The sequence below is a fragment of the Podarcis filfolensis genome (genome assembly GCF_964270895.1).
Source record: "Podarcis filfolensis genome assembly, chromosome: 3".
In the NCBI taxonomy this organism is placed as follows: Eukaryota; Metazoa; Chordata; class Lepidosauria; order Squamata; family Lacertidae; genus Podarcis; species Podarcis filfolensis.
Genome location: NC_139606.1, coordinates 103,167,486 through 103,194,776, shown reverse-complemented (window position 1 = coordinate 103,194,776; position 27,291 = coordinate 103,167,486). Strand labels below are relative to the sequence as shown.

General features: G+C 44.5%; 1 protein-coding gene and 1 long non-coding RNA gene across 2 annotated transcripts in view; one reads left to right on the top strand and one right to left on the bottom strand.

The window, feature by feature from the left end:
- The window catches only part of TTC7A (tetratricopeptide repeat domain 7A), a 185,034-nt gene that overhangs the window by 19,139 nt on the left and 138,604 nt on the right, over positions 1-27,291 (bottom strand). The window contains exon 19 of the mRNA XM_083605066.1: positions 18,867-19,069. Coding sequence (XP_083461192.1) covers positions 18,867-19,069 — 203 coding nt within the window. The remainder of the gene's footprint in view (positions 1-18,866; positions 19,070-27,291) is intronic.
- LOC310758872 lies at positions 16,830-19,367 on the top strand. The gene is made up of 2 exons (XR_014546036.1): positions 16,830-17,245; positions 18,775-19,367. It is a non-coding gene; the product is annotated as an uncharacterized lncRNA (long non-coding RNA).

The following is a 27,291-nucleotide window of genomic DNA, read 5'->3' as shown; positions in this document are numbered from 1 at the left end:
TACTCATGTAAAAACACACTGATTCCTGGACTGTCTGCGGGCCGGATTTAGAAGGCAACTGGGCCAGATCCGGCCCCCGGGCCTTAGTTTGCCTACCCATGCTTTATGATTTATCCTTGTAAGGCTGAGTTGGCCAACTTCCATGGGGTCCATCTATTCCACAGACAGTACATTCCCTCACAGATGGCCAGGCTATAATAAGGTTGGCATCACCTAACAGCAGGGGCTTCGCATTGATGGAGCACATGGATTCAGATGGCAAGATGTCATCGGTTTGAGCGGCAGAGGAACAAATGTGTTTCTTGGAAGCTCCTCTCAAGGAGCAGAGCAGCGGTAGTCTTTCGCCTTCCCGGAATGCACACGAGACAGCAAGACAATACAGTTCATATACGAAATGCACTGGTACCTTCTGAGGTGCAACAGCTCGCCGTTGACAGCTGTAATAGCCCCACTGTGTCAATCCATTACATATATGCTTATAATGAACCCAAAGAGCAGTAGCGCTTTGCTGGTGGTGTCATGGTGCTGCATCAGATACTGTGGCACACCAATGGATAAGCAAAGTCATAGAATCTTAAGAGTTGGAAGGGACCCCAAGGGCCATCTAGTCTGACCCTCTGCAATGCAGAAATCTCAGCAAAGCATCCGTGACACATGGCCAGCTAACCTCTGCTTAAGAACCTCCAAGGAAGGAGAGTCCATAACCTCCTGAGGCAGACTGTCACCACACCCAATCAGATTTAGGAACCGTGAGGCCAAAGGAGAGGAAAAATAGTTTTTAGGGAAGAACTGAAAACCGAATCGAACTGACAATTTTTTTGACAACCACAACACAAACTGCAAACCAAGGCAAGAAGTTTCCACTCAGCTTTAGCCCCCCCCATCGCTTTCTCACTTGGTTCTCCCAAATATTTTATTTCATTTATCTTGTATTCTCAAGGGTAAATTGATAATTGGATCTTCTTGTAACATAATGTATACACAGGAAATGCATATTTCCCACTCCCAGACAAATTCATTGTCCTGTGCTGGCTGCCTATAGGAGTGTTCCACATTCTTGGGTCCCCATATGCTGTTGGACTACAACTCCCATTACCCTTGGCCATTGGCTAAGCTGACTGAGGATGATGGGAACTGCGGTCCAACTGTACCTGGAGACCTAAGTTTGAAGAACACTAGGCTGCTAGCTAGGTTGAATGGCCTCTTTTGAACTTCATATCCCCATCTGTGTTGTGATTCATAAGTGAAAGAGCTCCTACTCTCCTCCTTTTGTGGTTTTGTCACAAAGAGAACAACAGGCAGCATTGTGGTTCACCACAGGCTGGCCAATAAAACCAGCCAACATTTTATATCCCTGGCCAAAATTCTGGCCAGAATACAATTCAGTGAAATTGCCTGGAACAGGCAACATAATTCTGAGGGAATGTCATGTTGAATATTGCTGGCATATCTGGCATAGTTAATGATATTCTGAAATTAGCTGGTGGTTTAAATCATGTGGAAAGGTAATGATTCAGAACCATTTGGCAATAGGGGAACAGGTTGAATCATCAAACTGTGGGGTTACAAGATCAGCTGCTGGTACAAGATCACCATTCATTGGATTTCCAAAGGAATCCAATCAAGGTAGGCCCTATCGTTAGGCAAAGTGAGGCAGCTGCCTCAGGCTGTGAAGAAGCAGATTCAGCTGCTGGTGAACAGAGCTTTGGCTGCTATGTGTCCTACCCTATGCCCCCAAATTAAGCCTGCTGCGCTCAGGGTCTGTGAAGAACGCTGACTTCTCAAAGGTGTTGAAGTAAGATTATATTGCCAGCCCACTGAACTTATGTACACAGGGGCGTGTGTGGCAATATTGTCCCTTGCCTCAGGCGGCAAAATGTCTTGGGCTGGCTCTGAATCCAGTTTATTACACGCAGCCATGGTTGTGATGTTATATTAATTTCCTGCATTAAGATGTCACCTTTCTACTAAGGCAGCCAAGGAGGTTTCTAATTTTTTTACAGTACTAAAACAAACTTTACATAATATAGAGCAGAATACTTTCAGGCCAAACTGATGGTCCCTTCAGGAGCTGATAGCATGAGCTCCCTGGCCTGGACTTCTTACTATCTGCCTTTCCTCAGAGCACACAGGTCTTAAGACAAGGGTAGGCAACATAAGGCCCGGGGGCCGGATGCGGCCCAATCGCCTTCTTAGTCTGGCCCGTGGACGGTCCGGGAATCAGTGTGTTTTTACATGAGTAGAATGTGTCCTTTTATTTAAAATGCATCTCTGGGTTATTTGTGAGGCATAGGAATTCGTTCACCCCCCCAATATAGCCTGGCCCCCCACAAGGTCTGAGGGACGGTGGACCAGCCCACAGCTGAAAAAGATTGCTGACCTCTGTCTTAAGATGTCCCGGGGGATGAGGGAAGTGGTCTATTCAACACTTCTCTCAGGCAGATTGAAAACTGCAAATATCATGCAACGGCTTGATAATGGGAGAAGCCCATTGCTTTGCATGTTATATGGGGGTGAGGAAACAAACAGTGCAAGAGGCTTGTGTCTCTGTCCAATGTGTGTGAAGCAGCCTTTAACAACAGGGCCTGCTACCAATCTGCCCTTCTGTTGATGCACAACCAACTTCTCTGCAGTGGCATGTATTTGTTTGAAGAGAAATAAAGAGGTTCTTGGCAACCATATGCTGCTCCTATGTTCCCAAGACTATGCAGATGCCCATACCAGAAATCACGCCTAATTCCATCAGGCTGCAGAGCAAAGGGAGAGAAGGAAAAAAGGACTAGTCCATCACCTCTGCTGAGAGGCTGGCTGCTTTTGGCCCTCGCTCAGATGTCACCTAACAGCAGCCGTTTCATCAGGCTTCCTGAACTGTCTCGATGCTAGTCATTTGCTATAATAATTCTTTAGCCTTAAGACCTGGTGGCTGAGCATGCTTTTTTTCCTCCTCCCTCCCCATCTCTTTTTCCTTGTGTGACATGCCTTCTAGATTATAGGACTGAGGGCAGGGACTGTTTTAGGACTGATTTCTGCAAGCTGCTCTTTGAGCTTTGGGGGGGATGGAAATGCTGGGAGTTGTTACAGTGGGATCTTAAGTACTTTCATAATTCTAGCCCCCTCCACCTGTGACCCCAACTCGTTCTTCTGATTTTGCAGGCATCCTAATTCCCTTTCTTAGAAATTGAATGGAGCCCTTACTACATGAGCCTACTCCATGCAGGTGGGGGGTGGAATTTCAACTCCTCTCCCTTAGACATTTTTCCACTAGGCAGAATTGGCAGAGTATTATAAGGGAGCCCAGCTGGGAGAAAAGTAAGTGTGCATTTGAGTGATTGTGTGTGTGGAGGGGACAGAAAGGCAGGGGTGGGTTCAGCCCCTTCTATCCATTTTAAATTTCACCACTACACAAACACTGTACATATGATTGGGGGTCGACTCTTATTTAAAGATATTCATCCACTGCCAACCCATGTGGTTTGAGTTTCAGGTATCGTGTTTCCTAGAATGTTAAGCAATTTTCCTGGTGATGGGGAAATTGGTCCATTTAACATTAAGAGGTAGCAAAGTTCGAAGCCAACATCAAGTGAAGACAATCCAAAACCTTGCTCTTTCCAAGGCACTGGGGTGGAGGGACAAACAGCTAATCCTCTCCCCACCCCCTGGCTTCTTGTGCCCTATTACCTAGGGTAACACAGCACTCCTGCAAGCACCTGAAAATTCACATCTGTTTATGCTTTCCCCTTCCTTCCACAGCGCTGCAGAGACAACTGATCAGTATGATGGATGTCTGGAAGGGAGAGTGGACACTGCAGTTGGGCTCGCGCCAATTACTTTTGGGGAGAATATTCCTGACAAAAGGAGAATAATTTCATAAGGATCGCTTTTCAGTAACAGACCAGACCCACTTTACTCCCTTCTGCTTCACAGGTTAACCAATACAGTGGTACCTCGGGTTAAGTACTTAATTCGTTCCGGCGGTCCGTACTTAACCTGAAACTGTTCTTAACCTGAAGCACCACTTTAGCTAATGCCGCGCTGCCGGAGCACAATTTCTGTTCTCATCCTGAAGCAAAGTTCTTAACCTGAAGCACTATTTCTGGGTTAGCGGAGTCTGTAACCTGAAGCGTATGTAACCTGAAGCGTATGTAACCCGAGGTACCACTGTAATAATGATTTGTTAACTCATCTCTCTCTCTCTCTCTCTCTCTCTCTCTCTCTCTCTCTCTCTCTCTCACACACACACACACACACACACAAACAAACACGCATGCATGCACACACAGGGAAAATGCGCGCGCACACACACACACACACTTTGGAGTCTCAGAGCAAAGAGGTGCAATTTTTGCTCCACCAGGCTGAATGCAGCCCACCTGCCACATCATATGTTTGGGTGGGTTCTAGGCAGCTGGAGTTGAAGGCAGGTGGCAAAATGAGGTTTGCCAAGTCCCTGATGGGCCACCATACATGGCAGGCAGCTTAGTGGATCTGGAGACCTGGCTTTGGAATGTATCGTTTTAGTTGTGATTCCTGCATTGCAGAGGGTTGGATTGGGTGACCCTCGGGCTCCCAGCTCTACAATTCTGTTTTTGAATCCCATCACAACCTTCGAAATAAATGATTCAGCACCACCGGCAACACCCAGAATCATCAGGCAACTGCTGGGGTCCAAGCATACAGAGCCTCTGTATACATCACCAAGGTGTTGCTCTCTCTTCTCTCATAGAGTCATCTGAACTCTTATATTGCTGACTGCACATTTTTATGTTAGGTTAGTGGCATGATTGCACATTTCACATGGCTGCTTCCCTTTACTGCTCTGAAAATGCATGTAATGGAGGGAGGTGTTGGGGAAATATTGGGTATTCGGCTTGAACCCCCAATATTTCCCCAACAGAGACACATTATAATGATCTTTGACACAGCTCATGCCACATCTCATGGTACTGGCATGAGGAATAATTATGTCTGACATCTCTCTCACAGGTCTTCTTCTACACAATGCCAGCACTGTTGGCAATGCTCAGGTAACCATCTCTCTAAGGTAGGTATCAGACCTTCCAGGTGTTGCTAGACCACAGCTCCCATCACCCCTAACTATCAGCCAGGCTGGCTGGGTCTGATGGGAGATGGTACCCAACAGCATTGGGTTGGCATCATACTGATTTCCCCTGCTTGAAGGTTAAATAAGGCAGAATGATTCGCTGAAAATATATGCTTTCCTGAATTGGAACCTGTTTGCTAAAATAGCTTAGAGAAACATCTTCATGCCGCAGGATGGTTCTGGTGAGGGATTCTACAGCATAAAGGAACATGCCCTCCTAGATTTTCATTAATTACATGAAGTTTTCCGGTCTCATGGACTGAGCTGGACAGCTTAGACATGCCCTTTCTCCAACACTGTAAACCAATAAGCCAGAAATGGCTGCCAAGGTTTGAGACTAGTGACACCAGGCAAGGTTTATGCAAATGTTGAACCTGTCCTGCTGTTTGCAGAATAACTGCAGAACTGTTCCAAAGCACTTGGGAAAGAAATGTTGTTGTCTGAAACTCTCCCAGAAAACAATTTTTTCTGAATCTCTTTCAGAAAAACCCACAGATATGATCAGATGGGGAATCCGAGTGATTCATCATGAGACAAGGGCGAAAACAAAACGTTAGGAGTAGGCTGTGGTTTTCAAAACCCCCAATAAATAAATTTAATTCCAACTTAAGAACATAATAGCCGTGGAAATCATTGCTCAAGGGTATTATTAAATAACAGCATTTTGCAAGGGATTCGTTTTGACAGAAAAGATCCATTTGTGTACTATTGCTGATCAAAACATTAATAATCTTTAAAGGCGAACTTTATTGCAAAATACGTGCTGATTATAATTTTTAACCCGGAGGTGAGAAGCCTCTGGCTCTTTAGATTCCATTGGACTCCAACTCTCATCAGCCCGTGTCTACATGGCCAGATGTCAGAGGACACTAACATCTGGAAGGCTGCGGGTTCTCCATCCCTGTCTCTTTTCACACATTGTAACTCGCACCATGCGAAAGGCTGGGCTGGATGACTCCCAAGCCGGAATTAAGATTGCCAGAAGAAAATATCAACAACCTCAGATATGCAGATGACACAACCTTGATGGCAGAAAGTGAGGAGGAATTAAAGAACCTTTTAAGGAGGGTGAAAGAGGAGAGCGTAAAATATGGTCTGAAGCTCAACATCAAAAAAACGAAGATCATGGCCACTGGTCCCATCACCTCCTAGCAAATAGAAGGGGAAGAAATGGAGGCAGTGAGAGATTTTACTTTCTTGGGCTCCATGATCATTGCAGATGGGTGACAGCAGTCATGAAATTAAAAGACGCCTGCTTCTTGGAAGAAAAGCAATGACAAACCTAGACAGCATCTTAAAAAGCAGAGACATCACCTTGCCAACAAAGGTCCGTATAGTTAAAGCTATGGTTTTCCCAGTAGTGATGTATGGAAGTGAGAGCTGGACCATAAAGAAGGCTGATCAACGAAGAATTGATGCTTTTGAATTCTGGTGCTGGAGGAGACTCTTGAGAGTCCCATGGACTGCAAGAAGATCAAACCTATCCATTCTGAAGGAAATCAGCCCTGAGTGCTCCCTGGAAGGACAGATCCTGAAGCTGAGGCTCCAATACTTTGGCCACCTCATGAGAAGAGAAGACTCCCTGGAAAAGACCCTGGTGTTGGGAAAGATTGAGGGCACAAGGAGAAGGGGACGACAGAGGATGAGATGGTTGGACAGTGTTCTCAAAGCTACCAGCATGAGTTTGACCAAACAGCGGGAGGCAGTGGAAGGCAGGAGTGCCTGGTGTGCTCTGGTCCATGGGGTCACGAAGAGTCGGACACGACTAAATGACTAAACAACAATACACATGGCTGGGGTTTGTTTAAACAACCCAGACACATAGATGGGGCTGATTCTGTGGAAGAAATACCTACAGCTGGTCCTTACTGATGCAGCCGAATCATTTAAAAGTTATTTCGGAAGGACAGGAGCTGTTCACGGAGACCCATTCCTATGCAGCTAAGGAAAAGGCTTTCTGAAAGAACAGCTAGCTATATGAATGCTGCTCTTAAAAGAAACTACAAATTTAAAAAGCCTGACAAGAGTGCCTGGCGTGCTCTGGTCCATGGGGTCACGAAGAGTCAGACACGACTAAACAACAACAACAACAACTCGCACCAGAATTGTGGATGTTTGTGTGCAGAATTCCCCAACCTGGTGCTCTTCAGCTGTTTTGCACAACAGCTGCCTGGCGTATACAGAAGTTGTAGTCCAAAACAGCTGGCAGGCACCAGGTTGCGGGCAGGTTGTTCAAGTAATTGGTGCTTCCACTTTTTGCTTGCTGGTGTGTCATCAAAACAGAACTGGAACACCAGGAACTCTACATATGGGATGTGCAGCCACATTTAAGGAGAGCAGAAAGGGCAGTTTCAGGTTCCCCATGACTTGGGCATATCAGAGTAGATGTAATTACTCCTCGAGTGCATTCGTATTTCTGAGAATTACAAGGTATAAAATAAGTAACCATAACAAATCTTATTAAAAGACGCTTATTGCTTTAGCAATTTAATCCTCCATATTACTCAGCAACAAGGCTTTCAAGCTGGCTGCCAATCTTGCTCTCCTCAGTAAAATAGTTTGCCTTCTAACCTGAAATAATAATAATAATAATAATAATAATAATAATAATAATAATATGGTTGCAATCCAACAGCTGGGTTGCAGGGGCCTTAGGAGGCTGGTTAAGGGGTGTTAGGAAAAGGTAGGCGCTATTGCATCAGCTAAAACAGAGGTCTGTGAGTGGGTTGAGATACATTTTGTTGGATAAACCCTCAGTAAACCCACAGAAAGCTTCATCAGCATAGAGGAAGCTGAATGTTGGGAGATTTGTGGGAGAGACTGCAGTCCAACATAACTATGCACAACTGCTAGTTAGTGCATGAAGGGGTTAAGGGCCACAGAGCTGTATTGCTAGATAAGACTCAGCTAACTCACCCCCCCCCCCCATCCTCTGGAGAGAAAGTGAAGCCTTTCTAGTCTTTCTCTCTGCATCATGTATGCAATGAGAAGGACATATCTATGCTTGCTTCCAAGCACAAACTGCATGTCTGAAGCTACTTTACTGTACTTTCTACTCAAGGCTATTTTGCCTGTGTTATCCTTGCTGCTGCATGGAACAATGCATAACTAAGACCTTGAATCTGTAAGTAAAGCATTTCAAACTCACTTTAACAATGTGTGTAGTCTGCTAATTGTAAGAGTGGTAGAAAGAGGTCAGCTGCTGTGTACAGCTGAATGGGATAAAAAGGTCCAATAACCTATATTCCTGGGAATTTACTGTGGTGCTTATTTTTGTGAGTTTAATCCTCTGCTACTGGGGCTCTCTGTGTGCACGCCCTCCATGTTGAATCCAAGCACCCAGCCATTCTTCTTCTTTTTTGTTCACGGGTCCACGGGGATTCATATATTTAATTCGCAGCTAGATTCTGGACAAACAAAACAAAGCACTTCTTCACACAGGGCAGAATTAAACTGGAATTCGCTCATGCAAGAGGCAGTCACGGCCACCAATTTGAATGGTTTTAGGTAGAGGATTAGACAAATTCATGGAGGATTAGGCTACTGATAGCTACTAGCCACAATGGCTGTCTATGTTCTACCTCTACTGTCAGAGGCTAAATGCCCCTGAATCATAGCTGTCAACGTTTCCCTTTTTTAAAGGGAAATTCCCTTACTCCGAATAGGATTCCTCGCAAGAAAAGGGAAAAGTTGACAGCTATGGCCTGAATTCCAGTTGCTGGGAATCACATGTGGGGGAGAGTGCTGTTGCACGCAGGTCCTGTTTTGGGGCTTCCCAGAGGCATCTGGAAAGGCCACGGCAGGAAGAGGATGTTGGACTAGATGGGTCTTTGGTCTAATCCAGCAGGATAGCTCTTATGTTCTCTTACGCCCTGCCAGCATCGCTAGATGGCAATGCATGGTGATTCCAGGGGTGGCAGTGGAATGGAACCTTATGATCCAAATCTCTATTCTTCCAACATGCGTACAAAATTGGCTGGAAACTATGGAAGCCTTGGGGCAAAGTACAGCTGACTAGAGGACATCTGTAGGCCTTCCATCTTGGTCACACTGAGAGGATGATTGCTCTACATGACTTTTTTTATTTCACCTTTCCTCCAAGAATCTCCACATGGCATGCATCCATTTCTGTCCTTTCCCATTTGATCCCAGCAACAACTCTGAGAGGTAGGCTAGTCCAAGAAAGAACAACTAGCCCGATATTATTCAGCAAGCTTTGGGGACGAAGGCAGGTTCAAATCTGGGTCTGTCCTGCCCACAACATTAACTCTCAAGGCACTTTTGAGAAGAGTTCCCTGTCTGGGCGAGATCCCCGGCAGCAAGTCACAAGAACATCTGCTTCCTTCCTGCCTTTTGTAACATGCAAAGGAGTTCACAGCATTTGAGGGAAAGCTGTGGTTTTAAAGGAACAAATTGAAATTTGCCCTGAAGTGATTATCCATAGCGCTGGAAAAGAATGCAACTCTCAATAGACACAGGCTCCCTCTGGACTGCGGATTGCTCCTATGACCTTTTGTCTTAGTGGTGCATGAAAAGAGTACAGAATGGAGACTTGCACTCTTCTGCTTCAAGGTAAACGAGCATTTAATTAGCGTCGGCATGATATTCTGTGCCATGCCTTTCTGTGTCATTCTCCAGGCCAGCGCGAAGCAAGCCTTCAAGGAAACAGATGTTAGGAGGTTTTTTAAAATGAAGGAATCCTTGCTTTGATTGTTGGACGTCTCTGAAAACAAAGATTTGTGCACAGGGACATGGGATGAAACCAGGTGCACTGCTTCCTGGCTCCACTCTAGTGCAGCTTCCTCCTGTCCTGAAAGACTTTTAAAGGGGATCATCTGCAGTCTTAGTTATTCATTATGAACTTTCCACACACAGAAGAAGAGTTTGGATTTGATATCCCGCCTTTCACTCCCCTTCAGGAGTCTCAAAGCGGCTAACAATCTCCTTTCCCTTCCTCCCCCACAACAAACACTCTGTGAGGTGAGTGGGGCTGAGAGACTTCAGAGAAGTGTGACTAGCCCAAGGTCACCCAGCAGCTGCATGTGGAGGCACGGGGAATCGAACCCGGTTCACCAGATCACGAGACTACCACTCTTAACCACTGCACCACACTGGCTCTCACACAGGTGGAGCTTGGTGTCAGTATTTCTGAACAGCTGATTCCCCTCACAAGGTAGGTTGTACCTTTGTGTCAGAGGAACCATGTGCCAGGCTTCACATGGGATAGTTTTGGAAAATGGCCATCGAGTCTTTCCACACAATGTGTGGAATGGTTTAGTCCTACCCCTTATGACGATGACATCACAATGCGCAATGTAATGACATCATAATTTGGTTTTCGTTATTCTATGTGTAATGGGAGAGAGCTTGACAAGGGTGGGTGACATGTTTGGTAGGCATTTGGGTAACATATTGTTCTACCCTGCATGCTTGAGTCAGCAGAGTATGAAACGTTGAACAAGTATAGTTTTATGGGGAAAGGGAAATTGTCATGGAAAGGAATTAACCAAGCAGGGAAGAATTTTGGGGGACCCTCAGTTTTCATTACTGCTAGGCATCATGTCTTTAATAATAGTGTTTTTGTGGTCAAAGCACTTCACTCACCCAGTGTGCCAACTTGGCTGTGGGTGCCTGGGGCCATGAGTGCCATGTGGTGTCCATGGCTGTGGCACCGAAATTTGTGGGTGTCTGGACCCTTCATGGGGAATTTTGTGGGTGCTCAGGCACCCAGGACCCCAGGGAGTTGGCACCTATGCTACTCAAGATCCTTACAACATCCCTATAGAGAAGGCTAGATGTTAGTATTTTAGGAGGGTGGGATCTAGGAGTCTCACCAAGGGCTACAGAGCGAGATCTCACGGGGGAAACGAGTGAGGATTTCCCAGCCCATAGTTCATACTCTCAGCACTGACTCTGACTAGCCTGACTCCCCTCTGACATTGTTACAGCTATTCAGGACCAAAAGAGATTTTACGATGTCTACTCCATTTTGGGAATTAGCAAGCAGCAGCTGAGACAAATGGATAATGGCTGCCTACGTGTGTCTTGAGAAAAGCCATGGACTGCAGTCAAGGCTTCAATTGTTTGATCACACTGATTATCCCATTAGTCAATTTAGACCTCTTGTTAAGCATTTGAACAACAACTCAGTTGGCCTTGACTGACGACATAGATGTCTTCCTGTAGCTATTTTCCTGGAGGATGAAGACTTTCTCCTATTGTTGAGCACTGCACATTTGCAATTCACGGTGTTGCCAAAGTTCACTGTTATTTGGTTCGGGACGCAAATCTCTCCAGTTTCCATTTTTTTCAGTTTTTTAATCATCAACTTTCAACAGAACAAATGACAAAACAAAGGGCAGTTGGGCAAACTACTTTTGCCTTCAGGCCTGGTGCTAGATCTTATGGAGAAGGTGGCTTGGTTGGAATCAAGGCTGCTGGACCAGAGGAGCTCGAAGTGAGCAACAAAAAGGATTGGGAGTAGACTGAGGCCTTTTAAACCTCTGTCTCTGGACTACCTCCTCCAGGCTCCACCCCCCTGTAGAGAACTCCTCAAAAGGACAACCCTCTGGCCTGAAGACAGGCACTCCTCCTTTGTTCCAGTCTCCTTCCAGGTGCACTCGCTGCACCACTAGTCTGGCGATGGGCACAGGGAGGCATCTGGCTCCTCAGGCTCAAGAAACTGTGCAAATGAAGGCTTGGGTTCTGATCCTATTAAGTCTTGGTGGCCTGGGAGATTCCTCTGGAGATTCCAGTCTATCAACTTCTGGTGCAATGGCCTCTCTATCTGGCACCCCTGCAACCTCTGACTCTGTCCAGATCATGGCTAGATTCAGGGCTCATGATGACAACAAACAACTCTTCGACTCTGAAGAGCAGCTGCCAGTCACAGCAAACAATGCTGTGTTAGATGGGCCGAAGGTGTGACTCAGCACAAAGCAACTTCCTGCATTTCCTAACCCCCTGTGCTCAAACCCATCTTCTTCAGGAGGTCCTCCTGAGCTTCTAGAGAAGTTTTGGTGGGTGGGTGGGTGGTAGTGAAGGTGGCTGCAAGAAGGTGAAAGATAAAATGTTCCTCTCCGTGAATTCCTTAAACAACATGTCAAAATCCACAAAAGCAAGAAAACTAGCCCTTCTTTGGAACACAGGGTGTGGTTTCCAGCACTGTATGTTCCCTTTAGCACCGTGTTTTCAGGGACTTGATCATTAATAAGTTAATTCATGATTGAATAATAATAGGTTGTGTCCGCAGAGCAGGCAAGCTGGAAGTGTGCTTCACTGCCCACAAGGCAGGGCAGGTTCATTCAACGGCCAGTGTGATGCTTCCACTCATTACCAGTGGGAAAAGAAGAAAGACACAAATGGGGAGCTGGTTTTTGGATCCTGACGATCTTATTTTCAAATTAGGTGAGTTGCTGCAATGGCTATGTTCGCCTTCCACTGCTAGAGACAGTATGCCTCTGGATACTGTTTTGCTTGGAACGGCAAGGGGGGGAGGTAACTGGCGCTCTCAGGTTCTGTTTGCAGGATTCCCATGGACATCCGATTGTCCACCGTGAGAACACAATGCTGGACTAGATAGGCCTTCAGCCTAATGCAGGAGGAATCTTATGTTCTTACACCCGTGGGTGGCTAAACAGGGAAAAGCACAGATCCACATGGATCCTCAGGATTTTTGCATTGGGTCACCCCAAATTCACCATCAGATCACATAGCATGTCCATGGCTACAGCCTGCACCAAAAAACCCACACATCCACTGTTTCGTGGGGCCGCAATGGAGCAAAAACGTGGTTACAAAGCACAGATCCACATGGATTCTCAGGATTTTAGCATTGGGCTGCCCCAAACTCACCATCAAATCACATGTCTGTGGCCACAGCATGAACCACAAAAATCATACATCCACTGTTTCGTTCAGAATATTCTTTTTCTTGTTTTCCTCCTCTAAAAACTAGGTGTGTCTTATGGTCTTATGGAGCGAAAAATACGGTAACCTTTTTGGAAAAGGAACGTACTAGTAAGAAGAGGACCCCTAGTATGCAGAAAAAGATTTTTTTGGGGGGGGGGAACTGGCCTCTCCTCAATCTCCCTCCACTCAGGGAGGCCAAGAGATGTGCTGTGCATTGCCTGCTTGATGACAGTGAACCAGGAAAAGGGACTTTTCTGTGGTGGTACCCTGACTTTGGAATACGCATTTCTGAGATGCCTACCTAGCATCCAGTTTGATGAGTTTTATGTGCCATGTTAAAAAAATAAATTGCTTGCTCAGGTTTCAAACGCTTAACTGATTTATGCTGCTCTTTTTCACCCTTGTCTCATTGACCACTTTTTGTGTTCGTTTTGTTATTCTTGTCGTTTTAACTGTAGCAAGCCACTCTTAATTTCTCTCTCTCCCCCCCAAAAAAACTATAGAGCCTTTTCTTTTTAAAGTAATAAATAAATAACTTTGGCAAGAGAGAGAGCAGTGCGCAGGCAAAATAGCTACAGTTTAGCAAAATCTTCCATGATGGGTAAAAAGGTAAAGGTACTGGGTGTGTGGGTGGGTGTAAGCAGAGAGAGACAGAGAGAGAAGCTGTCTCTCTGCTTCGGCCCTGATGCCAGTGAAGAAGAAGAGTGGAATTTGGATTTGATATCCTGCTTTCTCACTACCCGAAGGAGTCTCAAAGTGGCCAACAATCTCCTTTCCCTTCCTCCCCCACAACAAACACTCTGTGAGGTGAGTGGGGCTGAGAGACTTCAGAGAAGCGTGATTAGCCCAAGGTCACCCAGCAGCTGCATGTGGAGGAGCGGAGACGCGAACCTGGTTCACCAGATTACGAGTCAACTGCTCTTAACCACTACACCACACTGGCTCGGAGGGGTTTAGCCTTCTGAACTCAGGGGATCCAGGTGCGTTTCCTGGCTTGAGCAGTCAGGATGCAGAAGAGGGTGGGCCTCTCCTTGGACCCAAGGCAGTCCATCATGGATCTGAGTGAGGGGAGACCTGGCACCAACCCTCTGCTCGTGCTGGGTGCTTCCTGGTTGGCACAGTGGAGTTGCACTGCCACCTTCCAGCCCGTTCTCTGCCCATCCTCTTTGCGTGTCTGAGCAAAACACTCCTCCCAAAAAGGGAATCATGTTTTGCTCAGGTAGCATGTATACATGCCCACATGTACGGCTTGGACACGCCACATTGCCACGTGGCTCCCACAGTACTGACGTGGGGTCATTGTGGCCCTCAGCTGGAAGAAGGCATGTCTGCTTTTAAGTGGCCGCTAGCTTTCGGTTAGAGGGACGTGGGTGGCGCTGTGGGTTAAACCACAGAGCCTAGGACTTGCCGATCAGAAGGTCGGTGGTTCGAATCCCCATGACAGGGTGAGCTCCCATTGCTCGGTCCCTGCTCCTGCCAACCTAGCAGTTCGAAAGCACGTCAAAGTGCAAGTAGATAAATAGGTACCGCTCTGGTGGGCTGCTCTGGTTCGCCAGAAGTGGCTTAGTCATGCTGGCCACATGACCTGGAAGCTGTATGCCAGCTCCCTCGGCCAATAAAGCGAGATGAGCGCCGCAACCCCAGAGTTGGACCTAATGGTCAGGGGACCCCTTACCTTTACTTAGCTTTTGGTTCAAAGGATCCCAAATTATGGTGGTGGTGGTGGGTATCAATTCCCTCCCCCCAAAGTGCGAACACACTGTGGGTTATCTTCATGTGACCCCACTTGTTTATCATTAAACACAACTGGAAAGAATCCCAAATGTGCTTATGACTTCTCTGCTATTGCCCAGAGGAATAATTAAGCTGACGGGCTTGTTTATCGCCAGATTTGTGCCCTCTCCTAAAAACCAGCCACACTGTTTCCAAGCTAGATTTTTCTGAAGAAAGGTCTGACAGCCTGAGGGGAGATGGATGAGTTCTGCAACTAATTAGTGCTTGATGCACCAGGGACAAAGAGCCCAGCTCGCTCAGGGAGTTTGCTTTGGAAGCAGATTGGATTGGTCAGGTGGCACCTAGCGTTCCAAATCTGACAAGAGAGATCCGGTGACCGTGTAGAGATCATTATTTCTATTTCTCTCCAAGAAGGGCAGGGAGGACAACTTGTTTAACAAGCAAGAAAAACAACAACAACTCCTTGGTAGAAACAATGGATCCAAAACAATAAAATTATGCGCTGGGGTGGAAAAATAGGAGACAGAGGATTCTATTTGCTAATGCTAGAACTCAAGGTCACCCCATGAAACTGATTCACAGTACATATAGGACAAACAACCGCAAGTTCTTCTCCACCCAAGACATCATGGAATTTGCTGCCACAGAATGTGGTGGCGGCCAAGAAGCTTACATTGGATTTTAGCAGGGGATCAGGGAAATTCATGGAGGCCAAGTCTATCAGCAGCAGTTAGCCAGGATAATTCAATGGCACCTCTTTGTTCAAAGGAAGTACACCCTTTAGTATTGGTTGCTAGGAGACAAACAGGAAGGAAGAATGCTTGCCTTTGTGCCCTGCATTTGGGCTTCTGGCTGCTTTTAGTTGGAAACAGGATTCTAGGCTAGGTGGACTTTTGGTCTGTGACAACAGGGTTCTTTCTACCTTCTTAACATAGTAGTGGTAGTAATGATCACAATCAATTTCAATACAGTTTCCAATTCTAAAAAAAATAGTTATGGCATTATGGGCTCAAGCCACAACTGAAGGAAATATTACATCTACAAGAATTATAGCTGATGAACTACCAGAATACAGAGCTAAAAACTTAACCTTAAAGATAACAACCCACAAATCCAGTTTCTCCGTCTGAGAATCTTCCCTGTTTCATTGTTCTGCTCCATGCAAAGTCTGAGCCACTACCTTGTTTTGAAACAATTTCAATGCAGCATCAATTTTAAAAGCTATCATTTGTACATTAAAACATGAATATGGCTCCAAAGGTTCTAGAGACTGAAAGCTTTATGAGATTTCTGAGAATATGCGTCCTTAAAATGATTTCCTCTATTTAAATTCATGGCACTGGTCATCTGCTTGCTCATCACTTGGCCATCAGAGTTTCTGACGTTTCTTTCCAAAGACCATAACCTTGGGTCTTTGAGTAGTTAATCTTTACAATAGTCACAAAGCCTAGATAATTGCCTTTTTAGACATACACAAGTAATAGATAGAAGAACTATATCATATAAAAACAGAAGTAAAAAAATAATTACAGGGATAAATTGAAGAGGGAGAAAATTCCAGGCCAGACATACTTGGCCTGATATTGTTAAGAAAAAGTTTGCATAGCGGAATAAGTTGTGTTTTGAATCTATTCAAACTTGACTTGATTACTTTCTTTTCATGAGTATGACATTACAGCTGCTGTGGGAGTTTGAGTGCTGGCAGCAACCTTCCTAGGTGCGCACAGTCCATTTCTTCCAAAGCCCAAGGGCTGACTTTTAAAAGTTGAGGCTGCACCCCTGGGAATCATTTTGGACTCGCAGCTGTCCATGAAGGTGGAGGTCAATTCTGTGTCCAGGGCAGCTGTCTACCAGCTCCATCTGGTACGCAGGCTGAGACCCTATCTGCCCACAGACTGTCTGGCCAGAGTGGTGCATGCTCTAGTTATCTCCCGCTTGGACTACGGCAATGCGCTTTATGTGGGGCTACCTTTGAAGGTGACCTGGAAACTACAACTAATCCAGAATGCGGCAGCTAGTAGTGATGTATGGAAGTGAGAGCTGGACCATAAAGAAGGCTGATCGCCTTAAAAGAAAATACAAATTTAAAAAGCCTACCATCCGGAAGCTCAGTGTCAGGCTCTCCCGGGAGTAGAACCAGTAACCATCTGATTCATAGACTAGTACCTAACATGGTGAGCTACCGGGGCTCCACAATGAATGGTTTCCTAGGGGCTTAATTTTCCTTAGGTTCTGGAATGTCTCTGCCTGCCCAGGCCAGCCATTGGTTCCCCTTGACCTGAAAGAACAATAAAAGCTTCCAGGTCAGGTTGGAACTTTGCCAAGGCAACAACAGACCTCCCTGTGCCTTCCCTTGGTGCCGAATTACATCCCAGCCATTACATGCAAATTTGGCCCCAGGAAAAGCTGTTCTGTGACCTGTATATATTAAGTAGGCACCTATTTTTGATTGACATCCAATGCCCTTTTAAAATGTGTTGGGGAGGAGGGGATTATTAGGTTGTTCTTGTTTTTATTTTTAATATGTTCTGTATTTTGTCTTTTTATATTGTGATTTTATGTTGTGAGCCACCCTGAGACCCATGGGTTTAGGGAGGTGTACACATTTAATAAATAATAACAATAATTTTTGGGTATTCCATTGCTGTACGTGGGACTACGCTCATCCCTTATCTATTGAGAAGCCTCTTCAGGATTTTAAGAGTTCATGTATTGTGTTCACAATTCATTGATGGGTTTAGGGAGAGAGCATGTTTACTGACACCTGGATCCCAAGCCTGCAGGGCTTTAAGGTAGGCAAAGACTTTGAACCGGGCCTGGAAGCAGACTGGGAACCACTGAAAACTGCCTCAAAAGAAAAGAGGAATCATATGCCTCCTGCTGTGTTTCTACATGAATTACCTCTCTGGGCATCACCTGGCAGAAAGCAAGCAGGTCCAGAGCTATGACTTGTGCAGAGAGACACGAAGGGCAGCCTCTTCTAAGCACATGCCATGCTGCCATACCTCTGAACTCCAGAATAAGGGAGTGCTCCAATGAAACCCAATGAAGAGGTCCATGGAAGTGCAGGTTAATTCTGCATTCAAGGCAGCTGTTCACCAGCTCCGGCTGGTACACCGGCTGAAACCCTACCTGCCTGTACACTGTCTAGCCAGAGTGATACGTGCTCTGGTTATCTCCCACTTGGACTACTGCAATGTGCTCTACATGGGGCTATCTTTGAAGGTGACTCAGAAACTACAACTAATCCAGAATGAGGCAGCTAGACTGGTGACTAGGAGCAGCCGCCAAAACCATATAACACCAGTCCTAAAAGGCCTACACTGGTTCCCAGTATGTTTCCGAGCACAATTCAAAGTGCTTGTGCTGATCTTTAAAGCCCTAAACAGCCTCGGTCCTGTATACCTGAAGGAGTGCTCTGTGGAACGCCCACCTGTCAGGTGTCAAGGAAATAAGCAACTATTTGACTTTTATAGGATATCTGAAGGCAGCCCTGTTCAAGGAAGTTTTTAATGTTTGACAGACTACTGTATTTTAATATTTTGTTGGAAGCTGCCCAGAGTGGCTGGGGAGGCCCAGCCGGATGGGTGGGGTATAAATAAATTAATAATAATAATAATAATAATAATAATTTATTATTTATACCCCGCCCATCTGGCTGGGCCTCCCCAGCCACTCTGGGCGGCTTCCATAAAAACCAAAAATACAATAAAATATCACACGTTAAAAACTTCCCTGAACAGGGCTGCCTTAAGATGATGATGATGATGATGATGATGATGATGATGATGATGATTATGTTCCCAGCGTCAAACATTTAGGGCCAGGAGCGTTCAGCAACAGATACGGCAAGGGTGTTTGCTGTTGGTAACCATCTCACCTGGATCTCACCCTTCACAACACACTCCATTTGCACAGAGCATCTGTTGCAGCTGTGATAAGGATGCTGAGAATTCCAAATAAACATCGAATCACAGTTCAAGGACGCTGCATTCCCTTACTATAACTATGGTACTGTGTCTCCCCAGATCCCATTCCTCCACCCTGACGACACCGGTAGGACACCCTCACTATATGACAAGAACACAAAGCTGCATCGGAGCCCCCAATACATGCTCACCAGGCAGTTCATGATTTCCACTCCGTTTGGGTTCACAGTCAGTGCCTCATCATACAGTTGCTTAGCCTCCTCCAAGCTGCTGTTCATCTCCGCCAGCCTCCCCCGCATGTACAGCACACTGTGAGATGTGGGGAAGAGACTGGCTGCCTCCTGGATACAGAAGCTTGCTTCTTTGAGGTGCTGCTGCTCCATGAAGAGTTCGGCTACAAAACAAAAACGAAACAAGGCAAAGCAGTGCATTTAAATGGCTGTCCCCTGGCATCCTCCTGGAGAGCTGAAACATTGACAATGCTGATTAAGGATGAGACATTAGCCTCGTGAGAAACGACCCTGCTTATGACGTGTCGATTTTGAAAATGTGTGCTTCCTGGCATTTGTGTATTTTACGGACTCATGAACCATAGCTTGCTCACCGGCCACACAATCAGTCTCCTGGGTTGGTTCATAAATGAGAAGAAAACTGGATATTTAAGAAGCATGTAATAAACCTGCTGGATTTGCTGCTTCTGGGTTTTGTTTTGTTTTGTTTTGTTTTTTGCAGCTTTGTTGTGGTTTGGTGCAGCCCTTAGTTTAGCTGCCCCCCCCATTAAGTGAGTATTAAAGGGAATCTCTTTTTCTTTTTCTTTTGTTCTCAGGCATGGGTCTTCCCCCAGTCACCTGGGAAATAACAGTAATTTCTTAAGTGCCTCAAAGAAAACAAAGCACCGTTAAAATGTAGAATTAGCACCAACAACATCCCACCTGCAGATTTATAGCTTCAACAAACTGATATGTGAGGAAAAAGAAGGGAGTGGGTAATAGAAGACGGTGCCTAAGAGCATAAGAAAAGCAGCTACCGGATAAGGCCAAAGACCAGGCACCCCCAAACTTTGGGACTACAAATCCCATGTTCCCTAGCTAACAGGACCAGTGGTCAGGGATGATGGGAATTGTAGTCCCAAAACATCTGGAGGGCCGAGTTTGCTTATGCCTGGCCTACTGTCTCCTATGAACACAGTCAGACCACAGTCATTGTGTAAAATACAGCAAATAAGAGGGAGAACCCTGTTTCGTTGGAGATGAGCTTAGGTGTCTAGGCCTGAAAAGCAAACGCTTTGCCACTGAGCTATAAGCCTTGCTCTAATGGTCGGGTTGAAGAAGCTATAGAACCTATTTTGCGAATGGAATGCAGCGTCAAGGTGAAAGCAAGTTCTCATGCATGTTGCTACAGAGCAAGGAAGTGCACAATTATCACAAAGTTTGAAAGAAGCAGGCTCTGCAAAATGGGTGGTATGCGCTATTAATACCTGGAACTTTTCACAGGCTCATAGTCCTGACAATTCAGTAAAATGGATCACTGTCAAATCTGGAGGCAGGCAGTTAAGCTCTCATCCCCAACAAGGAAATATCTGTAACATCAACACACTTGTGCACAAACACTACCAAGGCAGATCGGCTGAATTCTGATTGATATGCTCAGAAGCTTATTTTACATTCTGAGGTGGTGAAGAGCTTTTGGCTCCTTCTCCCCCTGAATTGTTTCCATTCAATATGGCTATTATGAGAACCTTGTGATTTTAAGTAAACTAGTGTCTGAAGTTGCTTGCTTTCCTTTTCCCTCCTCATCGGTTTAACCTTTTGTGCCATGCCTTTTAGATTGTAAGTCTGAGGTGGAGGGACTGCCTTGCCTTGTTTGTTATCAACCTCATATACCGTATTTTTCGCTCTATAAGACGCACCAGACCACAAGACGCACCTAGTTTTTGGAGGAGGAAAACAAGAAAAAAAAATATTCTGAATTTCAGAAGCCAAAACAGCAAGAGGGATCACTGCGCAGTGAAAGCAGCAATCCCTATTGCTGTTCCAGCTTCTGTGATAGCTGCGCAGCCTACATTCGCTCCATAAGACGCACACACATTTCCCCTTACTTTTTAGGAGGGAAAAAGTGAGTCTTATAGAGCAAAAAATACGGTAAGCCATTCTGGGAGCCCTTTTATAGCTGAAGAACAGCTTTAAAATGCTTTAGATTAATAAACTTTCCCTGCGCTTTGCTGAAAAAAGTTTTGTTTAGCTGGGTATCGAGAAAACCAGCACACCAGAGACGACAGTTATAAGTTATTTTAAAAGCATTAACAGAGTCTATTATTCATGACTATTTTAACTCAAGTGCACACAGAACAGAGGGAGATCCATTTGAAAAAAGGAAAAAACGGACTAATAAAAATGAGGTCGTTCGACTGTTTACTTTGCTCAACAAGAAGTAATTGTTCTGTTACTTTTTCACAATGAGAAATATTGAAAGAGAATACTAATGCAACCCACTGACATTATCAATTGATTTTTGTTAATGTAAACACTAAGATTTATTATGCCCTACGTGCAAATGTTATTAAGTCTTCACAAAACCTTCAGAAAAAATATGTTTTGTTTTTATTGAACCATCTCACTAAAATTGAAATATTTGACACTGAAAGAAATGCAGTAATTCTTGTTTATGGCTATGGGGAAACACATTTTTTTAAACAAAAATAATTATGATTATTCCATTGCCTGGCAGATCTACTTTTAGGTAGCAGATAGAATGCTAATGCATGAATTGGACGCCATTTGTTTGCCACTGTATTGGTAGCAAGAGACAGGACAAAAAAAGTATTTTACATTCCTAAGAATATGATATGATAAACATTTGTCTGGGAGTAAGTCCTATTGAACTCAGTGTGGCTGACTTTTGAGCAGACCTGAACAGGACTGTACTGAAGTGTTGCCTGAAACTAGGGGAAAGGTGCAGGCCTTTGACAAATTTCTTCATGTGTGGGGCGGCAAATTAAGAGCACACCCTTTTTCTCAGGCTATTCTGCACCTATGGCGTTTCTGCAATATGAAATGGAAAAAGAAATGATTTAAATAAGCAATGAGATATATGGCTTTTCCTTCCAAGCTCACCAGTAAGAAGAGCCAGGGCATGGGGACCTAAGGTTGCTTATTTTAATTTGAAGGCTTATACCCCACCTCTCAATCAAATGGTTCCCAAGACAGTTTATAAGCAACTGAGAAGAACACCAACCCATACCCCAAACCCCCAAAGCCACCTCACCCCAAACCCCTTAGTTATTTGACGGATGGGTGGGAACATGAGTTTACTGACTTCCGACTCTAGTCCAAGGGCAACTGGTACTTGAAGTCTACTTTTTATGGCAGGGATGGGGAAGCAAACTCCTGGCAGCTGCTCCTTCTCTGGCCAGAGGATGGGGCTAGGCTGGTCTTCCCTTTGTCATGATGTTGTTCTGGGCAGGCAGGGGTTGAGGTCCCCAGTGGTCCTTGGTCACCTGGCCAACGGCTATTGGCAGGCACCAGAGCTTGCTTTCAGTTCAGCGGTCTTAAAGGACCCCTGACCATTAGGTCCAGTCGTGGCTGACTCTGGGGTTGGGGCGCCCATCTCACTGTATTGGCCAAGGAAGCCGGCGTACAGCTTCTGGGTCATGTGGCCAGCATGACTAAGCCGCTTCTGATGAACCAGAGCAGTGCATGGAAACGCCGTTTAGCTTCCTGCCAGAGCGGTACCTATTTATCTACTTGCACTTTGACGTGCTTTCGAACTGCTAGGTTGGCAGGAGCAGGGATCGAGCAACGGGAGCTCACCCTGTCGCGGGGATTCGAACCGCCGACCTTCTGATCGGCAAGTCCTAGGCTCTGTGGTTTAACCCATAGTGCCACCCGCGTCCCTTATGCAGCGGTCTTGGGGAACTGGCAAAAGCGAAGACTCACCAGCCAGGGACCGGAGGCTCAGAAAAGTCTGAAGTGCCAATAAGAATTACCATTCAGGTGATGTCTCAGCCTAAACAGAAGACGCCTCTGGTTCTTTTTGGTGAATTCACTTATTGGGAGCCCATGGCTTATGTAAGTGGGCCCGGGATATTTTTGTCAGCACAGGGAAAGCTCTAAGGTGAGGTACCTTAGGTCTGAAGCTGAATGTGGCCCTCCAATCCTCTCTCTCTGGCCCTCAAATCTCTCCTCAGGCTGCACTCCTCACTGGCCTTTCTTTGCGCCCCAAGTGTTTTCATCTGGCTTAGAATGTGTTCCTTAACTCTTGATAACGCCTCTTGCTTCTCTGGGTAGAGGATAAATAGAGATGTGGGCTTGAGAAAAAGCACCTAAAAGGGCACTGGGAAGTAACATGTGCACTTTCTCTGGTTGCCTTTAGGGCAACTGGCCAGGCTTGAAATCCCCATTGCAGGCTTGAAATCCCTTCTTTTGCAAGCAATGCCACTGTTACCTTATTTTCAGCTCTAGCCCTCTGACTCTTTTCAGCCGTGCAATGTGTGAGCCAATCAGCCTCCCAAATGTTATTAAATATTGTCAAAGAACACCAGGAGTCTTCACATGGGGTGCACATCACCAGTGGCGTAGCGTGGGTTGTCAGCACCCGGGGCAAGGCAAGTAATTTGCGCCCTCTAACCCGTGGATTTGCGCCCCCTAACCCGTGGATTTGCGCCCCCTAACCCTAACCCCCAGATGTTGTGCCCGGTGCGGCCGGCCCCCCCTGCACCCCCCACGCTACGCCACTGCACATCACAACAACCACTAGCGGCAGAATCTTTTTTTATTAAAGCCCTAAATCTTGGTGTACTTGCTCATGCTTGCCATGCTCTGAAAGGATGTAACCTTACCTCTAGGTACAAGAAAACAACAAGCTGTGCTTCTTGTGGAATGAAGTAAGAGAGGAAACCCAAAACTATTTTGAGTAAACAACGTTACATTTGCTAGTAATGCTAGGAAGTAACAGAAGGCTGATCCATACAGCTTTTGAAGAAGCGTCTCCACCCCCATTGTTCTACCCAGACACTGAGGTCCAGTGCTGAGGGCCTTCTGGTGGTTCCCTCACTGCGATAAGCCAAGTTACAGGGAACCGGGCAGAGGGCCTTCTCGGTAGTGGCGCCCGCCCTGTGGAACACCCTCCCACCAGATGTCAAAGAGAACAACAACTACCAGACTTTTAGAAGACATCTGAAGGCAGCCCTGTTTAGGGGAGCTTTTAATGTTTGATGCATTACTGCATTTTAATATTTTGTTGGAAGCCGCCCAGAGTGGCTGGGGTATAAATAACAAATTATTATTATTATTATTATTATTATTATTATTATTATTATTATTATTTGCAATGCAGAAAAGAGACCACATGTTTTCACTTGGTGTCAACCATTTTGGAAGTATGGGAGTCATCAGGGGCAAGCTGGGCTTTTACTTGTCCTGGCTAGCAACATTCTTTTTTTTTTAATTTATTTTTATTGAGTTCTTTACAGCAAAAACATAAAAACATTAAGAAACAAAACAAAGAAAAATACAAACGAAAAAAGAAAAAAAAACGAGGACAACACACATAACAAATAAACAAACAAATCAACTCTAAAACACTAATTGACTTCCCTCCATCTCAGTTTGAGCTATACAAATACCATACCTCTCTGCAGTTTTATTTGGCCAAATCTGTACGTCGCGGGTTTTATATTTCACCTACTGTGATTTTAATATTTCCTAGATTTGCTTCAATGTATGTTACAAATTTGTTCCAGTCATTAATAAACTTTCTACTTTTTTGATGTCTGATTTTCTGTGTCATCTTTGCTAATTCTATATACTCGAATAATTTAATTTGCCATTCTCTAACGGTTGGGATGTTGGGAGTTTTCCAGTTTTGCGCTAGCAGTATCCTGACAGCTACCGTTGCGTACTGGAATATTGTTTGATCTTCTTTTTTAATTTCCTCTCCAATCATTCCCAAGAGAAAAGCTTCGGGTTTTTTGGGAAAGGTGTATTTCAATATTTTTTTTAATTCATCGTAAATAAGTCCCCAAAACCTTTTCACTTCTTCACAGGTCCACCACATGTGGTGAAAATTACCCTCTTTAGTTTTGCATTTCCAGCATGTTTTGTCTCCTGTCTTGTACATTTTTTCCAATTTCACAGGTGTGATGTACCATCGGTACATCATCTTTTCCATATTTTCTCGGAGTCCAACACATGCTGTAAATTTCATACCCTTGTTCCAGAGTTTCACCCAGCTGTCATAGTCTAGATTATATCCAAGATCTATAGCCCATTTAATCATGACCTCCTTTATTTCTTCATCCTTAGTCTCCCAATCTAACAGTTGGTTATACATTTTGGATAAAAGTTTGGAGTTACTTTCTAAAATTTCCACCTGGTATCTGGAATTTTTTACATTCATCCCCCCTTTTTTGTGTGTGTGTGTGTGTGTGTGTTCGTTCCATAGGGCATTAATTTGGTGGAATTGTAACCATCCTGTTAATTTATCCTTTAACTCTTCATATGGTCTAATTTTCCATCCTTTTTCTGATCTTACCAGGAGGTCTTCGTAAGTCCATCTTTCTCCTTCCATGTTTAGTTTTTTAATTGTTAGGATGTCAATTGGTGATAACCACCAGGGCGTGTCTTTTTCAATAAGTCTTTTGTTCCTATCCCATACTTCGAGCAACGAACCTCTAATGATGTGATTAGAGAAGCCCTTACGTACCCTCTCTTTATTGTGCCACAGATAGGCATGCCAACCAAATCTGATGTTAAATCCCTCTAAGTCTAACAAATCTGTGTTTTTCAAAATAATCCATTCTTTGATCCAGCAAAGACACGCGGCTTCGTAGTATAATTTCAAATTCGGGACTGCAAACCCCACTCTCTCTCTTCGATCTGTGAGTAGCTTAAATTTAATTCTTGCTCTTTTCCCTTGCCAGATGAATCTGGAAAGGGTTTTTTGCCAATCCTTAAAGTTTGCTGTTCCTCTGATCACCGGGATATTCTGGAATAAAAACAACAGTCTCGGAAGTATGCTCATCTTAATTGCGGCAATTCTTCCTGACCAGGAGAGTTTTAACCTACTCCAGATGTCTAGATCTTTTTTAATCTCTCTCCAGATCTTTGTATAGTTATCTTCTACTAAATTTATATTTTTCGAGGAGACCCATATTCCCAGATATTTCACCTTTTTCGCCTCCTTGATTCCTGTTTGTAACTCTAGCTGGTTTCTTAATTCTTCGGTCATATTCTTTGTCAAAATTTTGGTTTCCATTTTGTTTAGCTTAAAACCGGACAGTTTTCCAAATTCCTCTAATAACTCTAGAACTTTACCAGTACTTTCTACGGAATCTTCTAACGATATTACCAAATCATCGGCGTAAGCCTTTAATTTATACTCTTTTTCTCCAATTCTAATTCCTCTTATTTCTGATGTTCTCCTTATTTTGTTTGCAATTATTTCCAGCACCATAATGAATAAAAGGGGGGACAACGGACACCCCTGTCTTGTACCCTTCGAAATCTCAAAGGAATTAGTTAGATTGTTGTTAATAATCAGTTTAGCCCTTTGACTTGAATAAATCGCCTTTATTCGTTCCATGAACGGTCCTTCTATCCCTACTGTCTCCATGCTTTTTAATAAAAACCGCCAGGATACGTTGTCGAAAGCCTTTTCGGCGTCGATGAAAATCAATGCCGCAGGGGTATCATTCCTGAGTTCCAAATATTCTATAATATTTATTATATGCCTTACGTTATCTTTTAATTGTCTGTTGGGGAGGAATCCAGCTTGATCTTTATGAACCAAATTTACTAGGTGTTTCTTAAGTCTATTTGCCATTATTTCCGCAAAAATTTTGTAATCGTTATTAAGTAATGAAATCGGTCTATAGTTTCTTATGTCCAATTTGTTGGCTTCTAATTTAGGTATCAGTGTGATGTGTGCCTCTTTCCAGGAATCGGGTATCTTCCCTCCTTGTAAAATATTATTCATTACATCACAAAGCACCGGAGCTAGGTGTTCCACTAGTACTTTGTAGTACTTCGATGACAGTCCGTCTGGTCCTGGTGCTTTCCCTGGTTTCATCTTCTTAATTGCCTCCTTGATCTCATCTGTTGTTATCAGTTTGTTTAATTGGGCTTTTTCTTCATCCATTAAATATTCCCCTCTATTTCCTTCCAGGTATTTTCCTATTTCTGCTATATCCTCGTCTTCCTTTTTGTACAGCTTTTCATAGAATTGGAGAAACTTTTCCTTTATTTCATTTGGGTCTTCTATTATTTGGCCTTCTGTTTTTATTTTGTTGATCACATTTTGTTTTTTCCTTTTTCTTAATTGCCACGCCAATAATTTCCCTGTTTTATTTGCTGATTCGAAGTATTTTTGCTTCATAGATTTAATTCTCCATTCTACTTCCTGGCTTAATAAAGTTGAATATTGTGTTTGTAACATTTTAGAAATTTGTTTAATCCTTTCATCACCGGGATTTGTTATTAATTTTTTCTCACAGTCTCTTAATTGAGTAATAATTTCTTCTTTCTTTAGTTCTCTTAATTTCCTTCTATAGTTGTTTTGTTGGATTAGCAAGCCCCTTAAGACCGCCTTGCTGGCATCCCAGACTATATCGATTTGTGT